General features: G+C 34.9%; 1 protein-coding gene and 1 pseudogene across 1 annotated transcript; both read left to right on the top strand.

Annotated features, from left to right (window-relative positions):
• Nucleotides 1–2,635: 2,635 nt before the first annotated feature.
• Nucleotides 2,636–5,268, top strand: LOC129351403 (type-2 ice-structuring protein-like). Its single transcript, XM_055020267.1, has 9 exons — nt 2,636–2,713; nt 2,830–2,918; nt 3,564–3,602; nt 3,874–3,918; nt 4,063–4,092; nt 4,183–4,286; nt 4,649–4,786; nt 4,869–4,953; nt 5,083–5,268. The coding sequence occupies exons 2-9, from the start codon at nt 2,858–2,860 to the stop codon at nt 5,157–5,159; spliced, it is 579 nt and encodes a 192-aa protein (XP_054876242.1). The 5' UTR covers nt 2,636–2,713; nt 2,830–2,857; the 3' UTR covers nt 5,160–5,268.
• Nucleotides 5,269–8,681: 3,413 nt separating this feature from the next.
• LOC129351383 (microfibril-associated glycoprotein 4-like) lies at nt 8,682–13,583 on the top strand (annotated as a pseudogene).
• Nucleotides 13,584–16,240: the final 2,657 nt, after the last annotated feature.

Below are 16,240 nucleotides of genomic sequence, written 5' to 3'. Positions count from 1 at the left end.
ACCTTTTTAACTTTTACAAGTTTTTAGTAAGAAAAAACAAAAAGTGTAAATGTTCTGCAGATTGTTTTTTGTAGATCATATATATGGCACCATTAAAATTCAACCGTTCAGCATAACCTCCAGTGAAATATGATAAACCTGAATGATAAGCAAACAGCTTTTATCCTCAGAGCTTCTTAGTTCATGACCTTGACCTGAAACGTCTCTGCAGTCATAAACATTTACAGCCACAGCAACATATTAAAGCACAACCTGCATATGCAGATATAAGATGAGGAAACTCATGAAAACCTTCATAGATGACATACTACACATTTATATTTCATCAATTTTCTTTTTTACATTGATCAATCTGATATTGATTTATTCTGAGGAATATTTTTTATAACATTACTTTATATCTGGATTTGCATGAATATTTAAACCGAATCTAAAGACCAGCTTTATTCCAGAAACCATCAATGTGTGAGCTATAGCTTATTTTATTCATTTCCTAACTTTTCCTTATTTTCTTTCATTGACCTAAACATAATAACTACAAGGATTTATATTCCATGCAACCGCAGAATAACCCTGTTCATGTTAACATTTGCAGGACTGGAGGAATGCAGACTGAGGCCACTGCCTAGAGGAACCAAAGCTAACGTTCTGTTTTCTCAGAGCTCACAGGAAACACAGCACAGCTGAGACAATGTGGTCCCACAACATGCCTGATATAAGATGAGAGTTTTTATGGCAATCTTAATTATTCTACATCAACACACGGCTGCAGTCAATTGCAACAACTGAATCAAAGTTGGTGATTCAATTACATCTCAGTCAAGATGTAACAAAGATGTTACATTTTAACATCTCTGTTACTTTTTGACAGAGATGTTAAGTTGCAACAAAGATGTTAAATCTTAACATATCTGTTAAAATGTTTCTTTCTTTCATTCTTTGTTTTGTTCTTTCTGTCTTTCATCCTTTCTCTCATTGTTTGTGGTCATATTCAGTGCATCTGTTTTCACCTCCTCTGACGAGGGGGCTGCGGACGAGGGGGCTGCGGATGGCGTGCGGCGGCCCGTGCATTACATTCAGCTGTCGAAAAAGTTTTTACCAACCTAACTGGACCTAACTGGTCCACTTACCTCTGACCTTAACTCTTTCACTGTTAAATTAGGAATTATCTCTTTTTTTCCCAATTTGTGAAACGTAACACCACCTGATTTCAACATTTCTCAAGTGACCTTCTTTAGTTTCCTGATTAAAGTCTCACATCCACAGACAGGAAATCCTCTCAGATTCTCTGTTTTTACATCAAACTTTGAGAAATATTATTAAAAAACATAATCTTTTACACTTATCTATCAGTTCCTGAAACTCATTATTGTGTCAGAAAAAGTATGGTTTACTGGCGCCACCATGTGGAAATTGGTGAGTATTAAAGTTTTGGGTCAGATCATAATTTTATTTAAATAAAGGAGGCAGCTGGAATTATTTTTGCTCATATTTGCATCATTTTTTTTACAGTTTTCTCATTCCTTAGATTAAAAACAAATGTTCATATATTTGAAACAAACATTTTCACAGTCGTTTCAATAATTAATAAAAAAAAACATATTTTCTGATTGCTGAATTTTGACCTGACAGAACATGAATAAAATCTAAATAAAATGTATTAAAGATGTTTAAAAAATATAAGTGTCACAAGGCAAAACATTATCGTGAAATAAAAAAACAATGAACAAATCAATACTTTTACAATTACTCTGTTTTTATTTCATGGGTAAATTTATTTATTTGATGTATCATTTATTAATAGTTAATAACAGTATTTTTTTACTCAATTTTGAATGAAATAGCTCTCAATAAAACAACCATTATAAAAATTTCTGAATGAAAAAACTGGATTATTGATCAGAGGATTTAGAAATATTGCCCCACTCGAGCAGCAAAGAAATCAGTCAGTCAAAGCAAAATAAGAGCATAAAATATATAAAAACAAAATAAAGAATAAAATACCAGAAGCTATTTTTCTGAGATGAAAAATATCTAAGAAATAAATATTTAATGTCATATTTATTTACATTAAATATTTAATTTAGGAACCATGACAAGAGAGTTCATCCTTATATTGTTTGAATTTGTTTTATTTAATTAGATTGATATATTTAACGCATATTGGCCGTAATCTGACTAAACCTTTTTAGACATTAGACACGTCGAGTCCGGGTCCAACAGCGACACCTGGTGGTGCACGGGTTGAAGTGCAGACTAGTGACAGAGCAGAAGATCATTTGATAAATGAGCTCAGAGGTTGGAAGGCCTCTGTTCCATCACCCTAATCTTCATCTCCCTCCACAGATTCTCTACCAAGTTGCCACTCTGGCTCAATTTCAGACATATTACTCAAAATCCACCAAAACATGTTGATAAGATTAAATATTTGCTATGTGGGATTGAACTGTGCCCTTTTATTTGACATTTTTTGACCTCACAGTTTGTTTTATCTGACCTCTGACCTCATGTTGTGTGCTGAGTAAATATATGAATGCAACTTGATATTTATGAAGGGTGTGTTTGTTCGGTGCTCTGATTCCTGGAAACAAGAAGTGTTTGTTGTTTGAGTCTGGGTGTCTGATCCTGTTCGCTTATTAAGGCCGGGAGGCGTCAGTCTGTTCAGAACAACACTGAAGCTGCAGGCTGAAACTCACCACATAGAGACGAGAAGGTAATTCTTCAACACAACTTTGATGATGATGATGGTTGTCTTGTCATTTTCACATGATGTTTGTGTTGCAATTCATTATGCATTAGTTTTCTGTCTGTAGAAAATAAATTTATCAGCGCAGGTTGCATCCCAGTCGTCTCCATCATGAAGATCCTGAGTTTGTCTTGGTTTGGATTCACCGTGTTGACTTTAGTCCAGGCAGTCGGTGAGTATTTACTGCAGCAGTATGTGCTGGTATTTTGTTTCTTTTATTTTTTTGAAATATAGAGTAACTACTCTGTAGAAAACCTAAAAACATTAATTACATTTTCTTTTGAGAATAAAATGGTTGCAATTACAGAGAGCCTGGTCGGCTATCAGATCTTTTGCAGCTGCAGTTCTGGAAATCTTTATTTATTTTGCATTTGTTTTGTGTCTGCGTCTCTGCATTTTATTGCCATGACCTTCACTTGACCTTAGTTATCTATCCTGGGTTAAAATTTCACAATAAGCTCTGTCTGCTGCCAGCTCTTGTGCATGGAGCCCGTTTGTGTGCAAACCTCATTTTGTGTCTCACAAAACTGTTTTTGACTGTTTGTAAACCTGCAGTTTCCTAAACCTGAACAATATAATTTGTTCTAAATGAACTGGATTAAATAGAAATTTTAAAACAGGTGCAACATAAGAGAGCCCCATTACTTAGGAACAAAAACATGTTTTGAAAAGAATGGCATGAAAAGTGTCTCTGGATTCATGTATAATTGTGGAAAATAAAGTTGAAAAGTCTCATAAAATTTACTGATTTAAACAATATTTGCATTTTTGATTTATGATTATTTCATTTATTCATATATTTTCAACCTGTCGGCAGCCATTCCAGTCACAGACGATGATGCTGGTCCAACAGGAGGTAAATGTTCTTCAGTTTTTTCTTTCATCAACTATTCTTTGTGTTTCCTGTCAATAAGGGAAACATGACGATGTTTCACAGCAAGCTCTGTAGAATCGATACTGTGTGTGTAAACCTCACTTTTCATAAAGTTGTTTTGATGCTTAAAGAATCAGGAGTGAATTAAATATAGCATTTGATAGACAATGTTATATTGTCTTTGAAATATAACATGAATGTAAAAGTAAAGTTATTTAATTGAAGACTCTTCTGAACGATGCTCTGTCTGCAGACGCTCCATTCGATGATTTCTATCCTCATCATCCACCAACCCAAGGTAAGTCTTTTTTATTATTAGTTTTATTTACATCATTCTGTTTGCATCATGTCATTTGACAAAGAAAGAAGATGAATATAATCATAAATACATTTATAAACTTTAAATTGTAAATGTGAATATAAATAAAGTGTTTTTCTTTAGATTACGGTCATGACTGGATGGAAGGAACTGGTCAGTTTCCCCCCATTTTTAACGTATTCAGAATCATATTCTCTAACTTGTCAGCATTAATAAATCTAATATACCTGTAACTATTTAAAGATGGAGACTCTCACTGGGACTTCTCTTGCCCTGATGGATGGTCGATGCACAGCACGCAGTGCCTCCTCTTTGTTCCCCAGAATCTGACCTGGAATGAGGCAAAGGTAACCGAGAAAAGACATTTCACATCAAAATGGTAAAAAATATTATATTATTAATTGAATATTGGCTCCAATTAACTGTTCAAGCTTCTCTATTCATGCTGCTAAATTCATGTTCATAGTTTAGCACCTTTGTGTTTTTACAGTTCACAGTCCCAATGCAAAGCAACTTTTGATTATTTAGCATTTGGGTCATTTGGACTTGATAGAGCTTTAAAGGAATACGGGCCGTTTCCCGGGCTGAACATTTCTGTCCTGCCACTCACTGAAGACTCACCTGCTGATTCTATAGCAAGTTTAGACACAACAGTGATATTGTTCTCCATTTGGTTTTCAACTGTGTGTAATTTCTGTCTTGTCTTTAGAAAAACTGTGCATCCAAAGGTGACGGTTCACTTGCTGCTGTGTCTAGTGACATTCAAGCTGATGAGATTTACAATGAGATGGAAAGAGCTGGGCATCATGGCGGACAAGTGTGGGTTGGAGGCAGCAGAACATCCCAGGTAGATAAATCATCCTTACACAGTTCAAAACCAGGTTTTGTCTTCAATCTGAAGTTGAGTTGGTTTGATTTTTGTCCTGTAGGTCGATCCCTCTTTCCCTGCCTTTGCTAAGTTTTGCAATGAGCAAAGTTCACACCATGAGAACGACTGTCTGCAGATCTCTTTTGGTGGGAAATCAAACTTAAACTTTTTTCATTTCACTTTGAACTCATACATATTCTCATTAACAAAATATGCATATAAGTGGTTTGTACTGTGGATCACAGAACTGAATATTGTGTTTGTCCTGTTTGCAGATCATGGCTCTGGATGCCTGGATGCCACCAAATGTGACGCTGAGCTCCCGTCTGTCTGTGCAATCCTCCTCTACTAGATGAACTTGCATGGTGTCCATACAAGTTAGCATGGACACCAGCCTCTCATTTCCTACATTTCCTAAAATGTTTCTGCTCTGTTGCTTTAATATAACAAAACTGACCAAAGGCACAGACACCTGCTGCTTGTAATGCAGGAGAAAGCAACCTGTCCCTTCTGACAACTTTCCAAATAAAATCTTTAGCAATGATAAAAAAAAGTGTGTGTGTGTGTGTGTGTGTGTGTGTGTATTAAAGCAACACATTTTTCTCCCTTCCATTTTCTTAGAGTTTCTGTTTCATTGAATACAGTTACATAATCTGTACTGCTTAAATTTACATGTTTAAAAAAACATCTAACATGCCTTTAAATTAGATTTTATTCTTGCAGATGGTAACTTTAGTACGTGTCAGAGCGATTACTGTCGTCACATTTTGACATCTTCCTAAAGTTTGCCTTATTAAAACAACTCTATCTCTAATTAAACACCTCACTCCTATCTCTCTGTGAGGAGTGTCTGTGACCTTTGACCCGCTCCTTTCTGTTTGTGCAGTGTTAGTCTCTCTGATGCCATCTGAGGTCACCACACTCCACGTTTCTCCCGACAGAGAAACCCAGTGGGGGGCCGAAGTTGGATTTGGATTTATGTGTCCTCAAAATTATTTTAGGTTTTTGACTTTTCATGCTCAGCTGTGTAATCAAACTTTGAGCATTTTTATCAAAGAACTGTATCAATGTACACAAGAATCCAGAAACAATATTCACATCGGAAATCTTTCTGTTAAATATGAGGACAATCCTGCTTTACGCCTCTCTGTATAAACAGTTTTCCTTGGACAAGAAAAAGGTGACAATAGTGGTTTTTTTCCTGTTGTCACATGCAACTGACAAATGTTATCAGTTCATAAGCTTGAAAAATATTGTATCAACAAACTGCAGGTTGTGAAAGAGAACAAACATAACTTCACACGCTGCACATTAAACCAATATTTAGTTTTCCTGAAATTCAAAGGTGGAGATGTTTTCAGAGCAAACAGACTGACAGCTCAGTTACACTGGACCTGATTCACCTTCTTCTTTCTTTCTTGGGAACCTTTTAACTTTTACAAGTTTTTAGTAAGAAAAAACAAAAAGTGTAAATGTTCTGCAGATTGTTTTTCTGTAGATCATATATATGTCACCATTAAAATTCAACCGTTCAGCATGACCTCCAGTGAAATATGATAAACCTGAATGATAAGCAAACAGCTTTATCTCAGAGCTTCTTAGTTCATGACCTTGACCTGAAAACGTCTCTGCAGTCATAAACATTTACAGCCCACAGCAACATATTAAAGCACAACCTGCATATGCAGATATAAGATGAGGAAACTCATGAAAACCTTCATAGATGACATACTACACATTTATATTTAATCACTTTTCTTTTTTACATTGATCAATGATATTAATTTATTCTGAGGAATATTTTTTATAACATTACTTTATATCTGGATTTGCATGAATATTTAAACCGAATCTAAAGACCAGCTTTATTCCAGAAACCATCAATGTGAGCTGTAGCTTATTATTTTATTCATTTCCTAACTTTTCCTCATTTTCTTTCATTGACCTAAACATAATAACTACAAGGATTTTTATTCCATGCAACCGCAGAATAACCCTGTTCATGTTAACATTTGCAGGACTGGAGGAATGCAGACTGAGGCCACTGCCTAGAGGAACCAAAGCTAACGTTCTGTTTCTCAGAGCTCACAGGAAACACAGCACAGCTGAGACATGTGGTCCCACAACATGCCTGATATAAGATGAGAGTTTTTATGGCAATCTTAATTATTCTACATCAACACACGGCTGCAGTCAATTGCAACAACTGAATCAAAGTTGGTGATTCAGTTACATCTCAGTCAAGATGTAACAAATATGTTACATCTTAACATCTCTGTTACTTTTTGACAGAGATGTTAAGTTGCAACAAATATGTTAAATCTTAACATATTTGTTAAATGTAACAGAGCTAAACATGTCAGGCTATCCTACAGAGATCTTTCAAGATTATTTACAGAATTAGATTCTTTTGGTCTCGACACACAAGAGGCAACATCAACCTGTTCATTTATGCAAAGAGGAGAAAATTGTTTGTCCCTCTGCAGCCAATGAATGGAAAATTTGGACATGTGAATCAGTGGCGGAGCTAGACTTTTTTTCAAGGGGTGGCCAAAGAGTGAGCAAGGCTTTAGGGGTCAGAGGGGTCCATATACAAATGGACCGTTCCATGGAACGAAAGAAAAAAAATATCTGTTTCCTTTCGTTCAAAATTAATTAATATAAGTAGTGAGGTTATAATTCAAGCTTTCATATGACATAGCTGACTTACATTTCAGTCATTATAAAACTTAATGGTGTTTCACATATTCTTTAAAATTTTTTCCTCAAGCAAAAATATGTAATCTCTCTGTTCAGTTCATTAAGAGAAACAACCGGTTATAATCCATGTTGCAACGTGATTCTAATTCATCCCCACCGACAGATGGTGGTCAGCGCTGCGGCTCTATCGGCGAATTTCAAGCAAGAGCTGGGAGATATAAAACATTACAGGGCAGCATTTGCACTAAACATTATGTTAAAAGAATCTGTCTAAAACACGACCTACCAGCACTAGCAAGGCTAATATAATAAACGAGGCACTACGCAGCGGTGCACAACCATTTTTATTCTTTTTAGAAATGTATGAAAAGTGCCGCCTCTCATTAGGAAGGTAACAGCGGTTACTGCTGAGCGGTAAAATGTTGTAAATACCTGCAAAACTCCTGAAGGTGTAACTCTAAAGCCACGGATGTGTTTTGGATCAAGCAGGAACCACATGTCAGTTTAACCAATGAACAGCATCGGGCATCGAGCTGCCTTCAGGGACAGTCGGAAATTACAGTTTTCCTGGCAAATCTTTGCCGATCTCATAAGTATTATATTTTAAAATGACCATTTCCAGTGGGGTGGCAGTAGGGGTGGCCAGGGCTCTGTTGGGGGAGGCAAGTGCCACCCGGCCACCCTCTGGCTCCGCCACTGATGTGAATTTTCAGGCTTGTATTCATAAACTACAAAGTTGAAAAAGTGGCATTTTTTAACTTTGTCAAGAAAGTTGAAAAATAACATTTTGTTCCTGTTGTTACTTCCTGCTTTGTATGGATCTATTTGTAACTTGGGCTTGTTAGGAATAAAATCCTAATTTCGTCAGATTAATATGTATCCTGGGACTTTTCACTGAAACATCACAAAGGATTCAAAAATCACAACTCAGAACACAAAAACAGGAAATGAATTAACAAGGACAGGAAGTACAAGCTAAATCCTTTTTCCAAAAAATGTCATCAGTGAAAATAATCCCTGATGCTGAAGTCATAAAGTAAAAATCACATCTTTGCTTTGATTTCACTGAAACATTATAGAGTCACTAGTGTATTATTGACAGGTCTGTCAGTGACTGTGTATAAGAGCAGCTGTTTCCAGGACCTCCAGACAGAAGAGCTGAAGCTTGTCTGATGCTGAAGTGAAGGAAAAAAGGTAATTTTGATTCTGCTTTGGTAAAAAGATTTGATCTAACTTTTTATTGAGTTGAGACTGTTTGTGTTTTTGAAGGTGATCTTCAATGACTCTGAATGTTCTGATGTTTCTTTGAGCTTGTTACACTGCATTATGTAATAATGTAATACAATTGGGTTTCATAATTATGTTATATATTGAATTATTATATTATTATAATGAACTATAAACAACACATTTCACTGTATATTCACAAAAACTAATCAAGAAGAGCCTTTGCATTCAGATCATCGACCATTTCAGATTTTATGTACTTTCTTAAAATCCCTCAAATATTAAGTCCTTTTTTAAGCCAGAAGGGCAAATTATTTCAACAAAGTGATGGAAGAGCAGGAGAACATTTTTGGAAATTTCTACTAAAACTCTCAGAAAACAGTAAATGGTTGCAAAACATGATTGAAATAATTTTGCTACAGATGAATTTGAGGTGGCTCTCATCCATCAATTCAACCGCAAAATCCATGCAAGCCGCATCTCCAGTTATATTAATGTTACATTTTATTTTGCATTATTTGTGCAATTGAGACTCATTATCCAAAGTTCAGAAAGAAGTAAAATGTAAAATGAAGAAACCAAGCTCATGTTTTTCATCAGGTGATGTTTGATTTAGATTCCTGATCATCAAGGTGAGGTGACACATCAGCAGGTATAAATAACGGAGTCTGAACGTCGGAGACACAGAGGAGAAGCAGAAGTTTGGAATCAAGTTCATTCCAGCTGCAGGTGAGAGATGAACACATGAATTCATTTACAACTGAGTTTGTCCACTAAAGTTTCTCTATGTTTTACATTAACAGGGAATTTCATTGTGCTGCAAGTCAAACTCCAGATTTTCATCAAGTTTGATCAATTTATCCAGATCAACAGTAAAGATGAAGGTAAGCCTGTAACTTGCACTGTAAAAAAATAAAAAATAATTCATCTATTTTTATTTATTTTAACAAGGAAAGGTATTTTTAATGTTTAAAATCTTGTTAACAACAAATGACCAAAATAAAAATCAGCGCAGAGACATTGTACAAAATGTACAAATTATGAAACATCAATAATGATTAGAATATGAACACAAACAACAACAAGATATTTCACTATGTAGTCAAAAAATTTAAAAATTAAACAACTTCTAGTGAGTTTGTTAATTATTTAAAATGTTTGATATTTTGTTCAGTCACTGAAATGTTGAGTAAATTTGAGTGTTTAAATTTATCCAAACACTCAATGCATGTAAACACTGTACATAGTTTTGGCTCTGGAAATAACATTTGTTAACAGGACTGATGAAATGAGTTGTTAAAAAATGGAGGATCAAACCAACCAGAAACCTTTGTTAAGGCAGAATTCAGCATAATTCTGACTGAAAATCTGGCAGCACAGCTTACAGGCCACATGCAGGACAAGATCAGGGATCAGGTTTAATCTGACTAAATGAACATTAATCAGAGTTTCTCTGATGATGTTCAGAAGGTGTCATGTTCTGTCTTCCAGCTGTTATCACTTCTCTTCCTCCTGGCTCCACTGCTGATCAGCTGTGAAGCGGCTGAGGACCAACTGCCACGTGATTGCAATGACATCTACAATACTAACAAGAAACTTCCCAGTGGAGTTTACATCATCTATCCAAGTGGATATTCATATGCTGTTAAGGTGAACTTTATGTTTGGTTTGTTCATAAAAATGAAGATCCAGATTAAAGTTCTGTGCAGGACCAAGACTGGAGGTTTATCTGTTAACAATGCTGAGGATGTTTTTACTTAATCTTCATACACATTACATAAACTATTTGAAACTGAACTTTCTTGATGTTTAGTATCTTGTTTCAGTTCAAGCTCCAGTTTTTTCTTCCTATAACCAAATCAGTTATTCATGGAGAAGAAATTTTATTTAATTATACGTTCACTTATTAGTGAGGCAATGATAGTATTTATTTTTCCACATAAAGTGTGACATTGCATTACATAATAAAAACTGTATCAAGTCATGAATGTGTTTGTGTGAAGGCTTACTGCGACATGGACTCAGAGGGAGGACGCTGGACGGTGAGTCCATATCTACATGAACTCTCTCTGTTTACACTTCAACTTGGTTTATCTCAGGATTCTTGGGGGTTTTCATCCAACAAACATCAAGTTCTGTTGAAAGAAGAGTCTTTTTTGTCCTTCCATTTTCACCTGCCTGAGATAAGATTTGATCAGTTTTGTCATGTTAAATATTGATTATTGATACCAATTCAGAGTTGGTACAACCCACTTCCTTTTCACCCTGAGTGTGTCAGTGAGAACGTTGTTCACTTCTTGATCAGATTCCTTTGTTGTTCCAGGTTTTCCAGAGGAGGATGGATGGCTCTGTAAACTTCTACAGACCCTGGGTGGAGTACAAGGGAGGCTTTGGAAACGCTGCTGGAGAGTACTGGCTGGGTGAGACACCGACCTAAACAGTTAGTCAATGTATGGTTGGTTTATTTACTTAAGATATTTATAACATAGTTATAGCCACATTTTTCAACACCTGTTTATTGTCTCGACTTTCTATTTTACTATTGTGTTACTAAGTGATGGTGTGCAGGTGCAGGTCAAAAACTGTGAATATTATGGAAAAGTTTATTTCAATCAGTAATTAATTCAAAAAGTAACATTTGTATGTCATATTAATTCATTTCATACAGCTTGATATATTTAAATGTTTACTTCTTTTAGTGATATTTGTTTCTGACAACTCATGAAAACTACAAATTCAGTATTTCAGAAAATTTGAATATTGTGAAAAAGTTCAATATTGCAGAGCTCTGGTGCTACACACTAATCAGTTTAAGTCAAAACACCTGCAAATGCTTCCAAATGGTCGCTGAGTCCAGGTCTGTAGGTTATTCAATCATGGGAATGACTGCTGACCTGACAGTTGTTCAAAAGATGACCTTTGACCCCTTGCACAAGAGGGCAAGACAGAAACATCACAGCTAAAGAAGCTGGCTGTGCACAGAGCTGTTTTCACACACATTCATAGAGAAGTGAGGCGGAAGAAAAGATGTAGTGGAAAAGAATTGGACAAGCAATCAGGATAACTGCACCTGGAGGGGATTATGAAACAAAACCATTTAGAAATGTAGAGTCGGCTGCAGATGGAGTCAGTGCTTGAAGAGCCACCACACACAGATATATGCAACATAGATTTCAGCTGTTGCTTTCCTTGTGTCGAACTGATGCTGATGCTGATCTTGAAGAAGAACCTAAACGTCGTAGAAAATCTGTCTTATTGTGAAGAGGAAGACGCGACAGTCAAGACCCAACAAGAGCTGCAGATGTTGGTCAGAGCCATGTGGGTTCTCATATCACCTGAGCAACACCACAGAGTGATCGACTCCATGCCACGGTGCATTAATGCAGTGATCTGGACAGTAATGTGTGTGCAAAAATCTCAGTAAAAATCCAACTTTAATAGTTTTCATGTCTGTGCAGGTCTTGATAACATCCATAAGTTGACAGGTTTCAAGACTGTGAGCTGATGGTCGATATGGAGGACTTTGATGGAAAAAAAGCCTTTGCCCGTTACTCTTCATTTTACATCGATGATGAGCTTGATGGTTACCTTCTGCATGTGAGTGGTTTCAACAAAAAAGGGGGAGCTGGTGAGTCATGAGAAAAAACACATTCTAACTTTACTAGTCAGGATGAATTTATGGATGGATGGAATGAGGCCCATCACTAATTATGTCTTTTTAAAATAAATAATTCAACTTGTGCTGGGTCTGAAAGTCGTGCAGTGAGTCTGGAAATGTAGAGCAAGGCACTGAGCATGGATCCTGGTGTGTAATATACACCAGGAGTGTATTATTACACACTCCTCGTGTATAATAATACACCACGAGTGTATTATTATACACTCCTGGTATTATAAGATATTATTATACACTCCTGGTGTATATAATAATAATAATAATAATAATAATAATAATAATAATAATAATAATATAATAATAATAATAATAATAATAATAATAATAATGATAATTAATAAAGCTAATTTACTGTAGTTAGACAAATCAGGATTAAGAGAAATAGACCTTGATTGGATTAAATGTGTTGTGTCAGTTATATCTAAATCCAGAGTTTGTTCTTATGGTTCTGAAGCAGGAAGATTGATGTTGGTAGTTAACAGCACAAAGTAAATTTAATTGATCTCATTGATAATATCCCAGTAAGAAATTAACATAACTCATAATTTATTTCACAAAACATTATCAACTTTTCACAAAGTCAGCATTTTTGTTAAATATTGAAATTACAATTTTATTGATGTTGGATCACGCAGAATTTATATTTTTTTTTCACTATTTAAGCTTTCAACTGAATGTCTGTTTTATTCATATAGTTTTTGTATCCTATTATTATTTCTGCAGGAGACAGCCTTTCCTATCACCACCATCAGAAATTTACCACTTTTGACAAAGACCAGGATGAGTTGAGCGGCAACTGTGCCATAAAATATCTCGGTGCTTTCTGGTACAATAAGTGTCACTATACAAACCCTAACGGGGTTTATCGCTGGGGGGCTGACAACACACTCTATGCTATTGGAGTGGAATGGGGTACATGGAAGGGAGTTAATTACTCCCTGAAGAGCATCAGCATGAAGATCCGTCCTCTCATTTAAATCTGCAGGTCAAACATCCAGCAAAAAATAATGAGTTGCTTTTTCTTATAATCAACCATCAACTTTTAGCTTCAAACATGAGTCAAAAGTTCACTTGATTACTAATAAATATAATCCAGTTGATTAAATCATTGGTGAGAGTTTGCTACCTGTAATCAATTCATCTCTGATAATAAATAAGATGCCAGCAGCAATATTTGTGTGTCTGTATTTTTTTATATGTAAGAATTAAAATAAGCCAGTTTTAAAACACAAATTGGGCCAAATGGAAACATTTTTAGAATCAAACCTCTTGGTTAAATGCAATTAATTGAAAAACAACCAGGTCTTCCATAATTCTAAATTTTATGCTCAACTGTGTCAATGTCAACATCTATGTCTATTTAATGATCTGTTTATGTCACTCCCAGAGAAAATAAAGTATATCTGGTGTTAGCTAAGACAAAGAAATGGAGTGTAATTTGATTTTTATCAGAAAACAATCAGGAAGCGAAACAAGAACAGCAGAAAGTCATCAATTTGTTTTTTCTTGCAATAAAATGTAAAAAAAAAGCACAAGAACTTGATCTAATAATATCAGGAGAACAATAAAATATTTATAGTTTGACCATTTATAATGACCATATGATGTGCGTCAATGTGTTGAAAAAACAAATTACATGATTTTTAGACTCTGGAGATGTGTTGATTGATTTGATCAGGTTGAAGAAAGTTTTGTTATTATATGAAGTGAAAGACTCACTGAATGCTCAGGCGTAGAGGATATTATACAATTCACTGATTGTTCCTTTTCTGATACATAGTGCAGATGTTTGGGGAAATGCCTGTAATAATATTCAAATTCTATTTTTACTTTTGCAAATTATAGAAATTAAAAGCAGAAAATGCTGCAGAGCTCCAACAAATGCATTGTGCTTCAACTTAAAATTGATATTTATTGGTGGACTACTATATCCAAAGTAATGAAATGAGTAGTTTGAATGTTAATGGAAACTCCAGGTGTTAATCTGAAAAGAAAAAAGTAATTTTGTTAAATGACTTTTAAGTTTCTGATTATCAAGAAACTGGTGTTGGGTCTATTTTGGTTCCCAACCAAAGACACAAATTACTTTTCTACCACCGTCAAACACCGTGTTGTGTCTCCTCCACCGGCTCTCAACTGCCTTTTATTATGTTTACAAGAAAAAAGGTTGGGCTTTTTCACACAGTCACACAAACAATTGATCAATAACCTTAACCACAAGGTGTTTTGGGACCTTCTGTGAACATGCCCTTACCTGGACACAAGGCTGACCGTTATACCTGTGTTAGCAGGTAGCTGTTGGCACAGCTACCTGTGTTATTACCTGTGTATTATTATAATAATAACAACAACAACAACAATAATAATAATAATAATAATAATAATAATAATAATAATAATAATAATAATAACAACAGGTAGCTGTTAACACAGACAGCTAATGATCAAAGCAGCTGGTATCACAAGCATGTATAAACATTTCCAACCCCCAAGCAAACTTCTGAAAAAACAGTTAATATTGTACCACAAAAGAAAGGAGTCAAGTAAACAACACACAGAATAATAATATAAAAACATACCTTTCAAATAAACTCATAAGTAAATGAACTTAGACAATTTTTCTAAAAACTGGGCATGGGTCATTCTTTCAGAAGCTATTCATGCATTTTAATAACTTGGGAAGTTGCATATGGATCCATATGAATGAACCAGCTGGGCCTCAAACCCGAATTTGTATTTTTTCCAAGCTTATATGTGCCAATACAATTTATTTTATGGTTTGATTTGCAAACGCAACATGTAGTGCATTAATGTAGTGCATTAATACTAATTGAAAACCCTGCATTTTTTCAACAGTCTTATAAACAATTAAAAAGTATGGGATATATTGGTATAATTAGCCTTTTAAACATATAATTGAACCAAATCTCCAGTTTATGTTCATTTTTTGTGTAATATTTCACAATGAAGCTGCAAAGGTCTGGAAGAATTTTTTACCTTTCAGTGCAAATATAAACTTTAAATGTTCTTCAACTTTCATTGCAACTGGAAAGTTTTTGCAGCATAAATGTTGTATATCTGAATATTTAAGATAAAACAATAGGAACAGTTTTAAAGCCTGCAACCATATATATTGAATATATATGACTGATATATATATTACAACCATTATCTAGGAAACTTGACACCTCGTAACTGACATTGGAAAAAAGAATTGAATGAGCAGATTCACCAAGCGGTGACTTGCTTAGTGAAAGTCGCAAATCTTCAAGTCATGCTGTTTCAATTTGACCTCTTACTCAGCATCAGTTCCCAATTTATGGACTCGAAATTTGAAATCAACTCTGCTTTATGTACTAGCTTCCTCTCCTGTGCTTCCATCTGAAGGCGAGGTAAAGGCCAAGGAGGCAACTGAGGTTCTGCAACCATTTGGGCAAAGCAAGACAACTTTATTTATTCATCTCCTTTCAGCCAAAGACTATTCAAAGTGCTTGTACAAGAAAGTAAAAAACAACATTCAGCAAGAAGATAGTCACAAAATAATAATAATAATAATAATAATAATAATTTTAGTAAACGATCAAGCGGAGTAAAAATAGAGAAAGTAAATTTTAAACAGTAAACGAGTAGAAGTTAAAAATTAAGAAAAGGCTAATTCAAAAAGGTTTTAAATAAACTCAAGGTAGAGGTAGCCTTACAATGTGATTAGTATTAGTGTAAGCATTAATTCTTTAAGATAACATACAAGTTATACTAATTAATTTCCCAGTGATTGTTGTTATTCTGTTTTAAAGATATCTTCCTCTCATTCCATTCAATATGTTCACTAT

This window comes from Poeciliopsis prolifica, unplaced genomic scaffold (genome assembly GCF_027474105.1).
Source record: "Poeciliopsis prolifica strain line A6 unplaced genomic scaffold, Auburn_PproV2 SCAFFOLD066, whole genome shotgun sequence".
Classification (NCBI taxonomy): domain Eukaryota; kingdom Metazoa; phylum Chordata; class Actinopteri; order Cyprinodontiformes; family Poeciliidae; genus Poeciliopsis; species Poeciliopsis prolifica.
Note: the sequence above shows the minus strand (reverse complement) of the source record. Positions and strands in the feature narration are given on the sequence as shown.

Bases quoted from the DNA above. Each gene is read 5' to 3' on its own strand.
- LOC129351403 (XM_055020267.1), top strand. From the start codon at position 2,858: ATGAAGATCCTGAGTTTGTCTTGGTTTGGATTCACCGTGTTGACTTTA. The intron at 2,919-3,563 runs GTGAGTATTTAC...ACCTGTCGGCAG, and splicing joins GACTTTAGTCCAGGCAGTCG to CCATTCCAGTCACAGACGAT. The intron at 4,287-4,648 runs GTAACCGAGAAA...TCTTGTCTTTAG, and splicing joins TGACCTGGAATGAGGCAAAG to AAAAACTGTGCATCCAAAGG.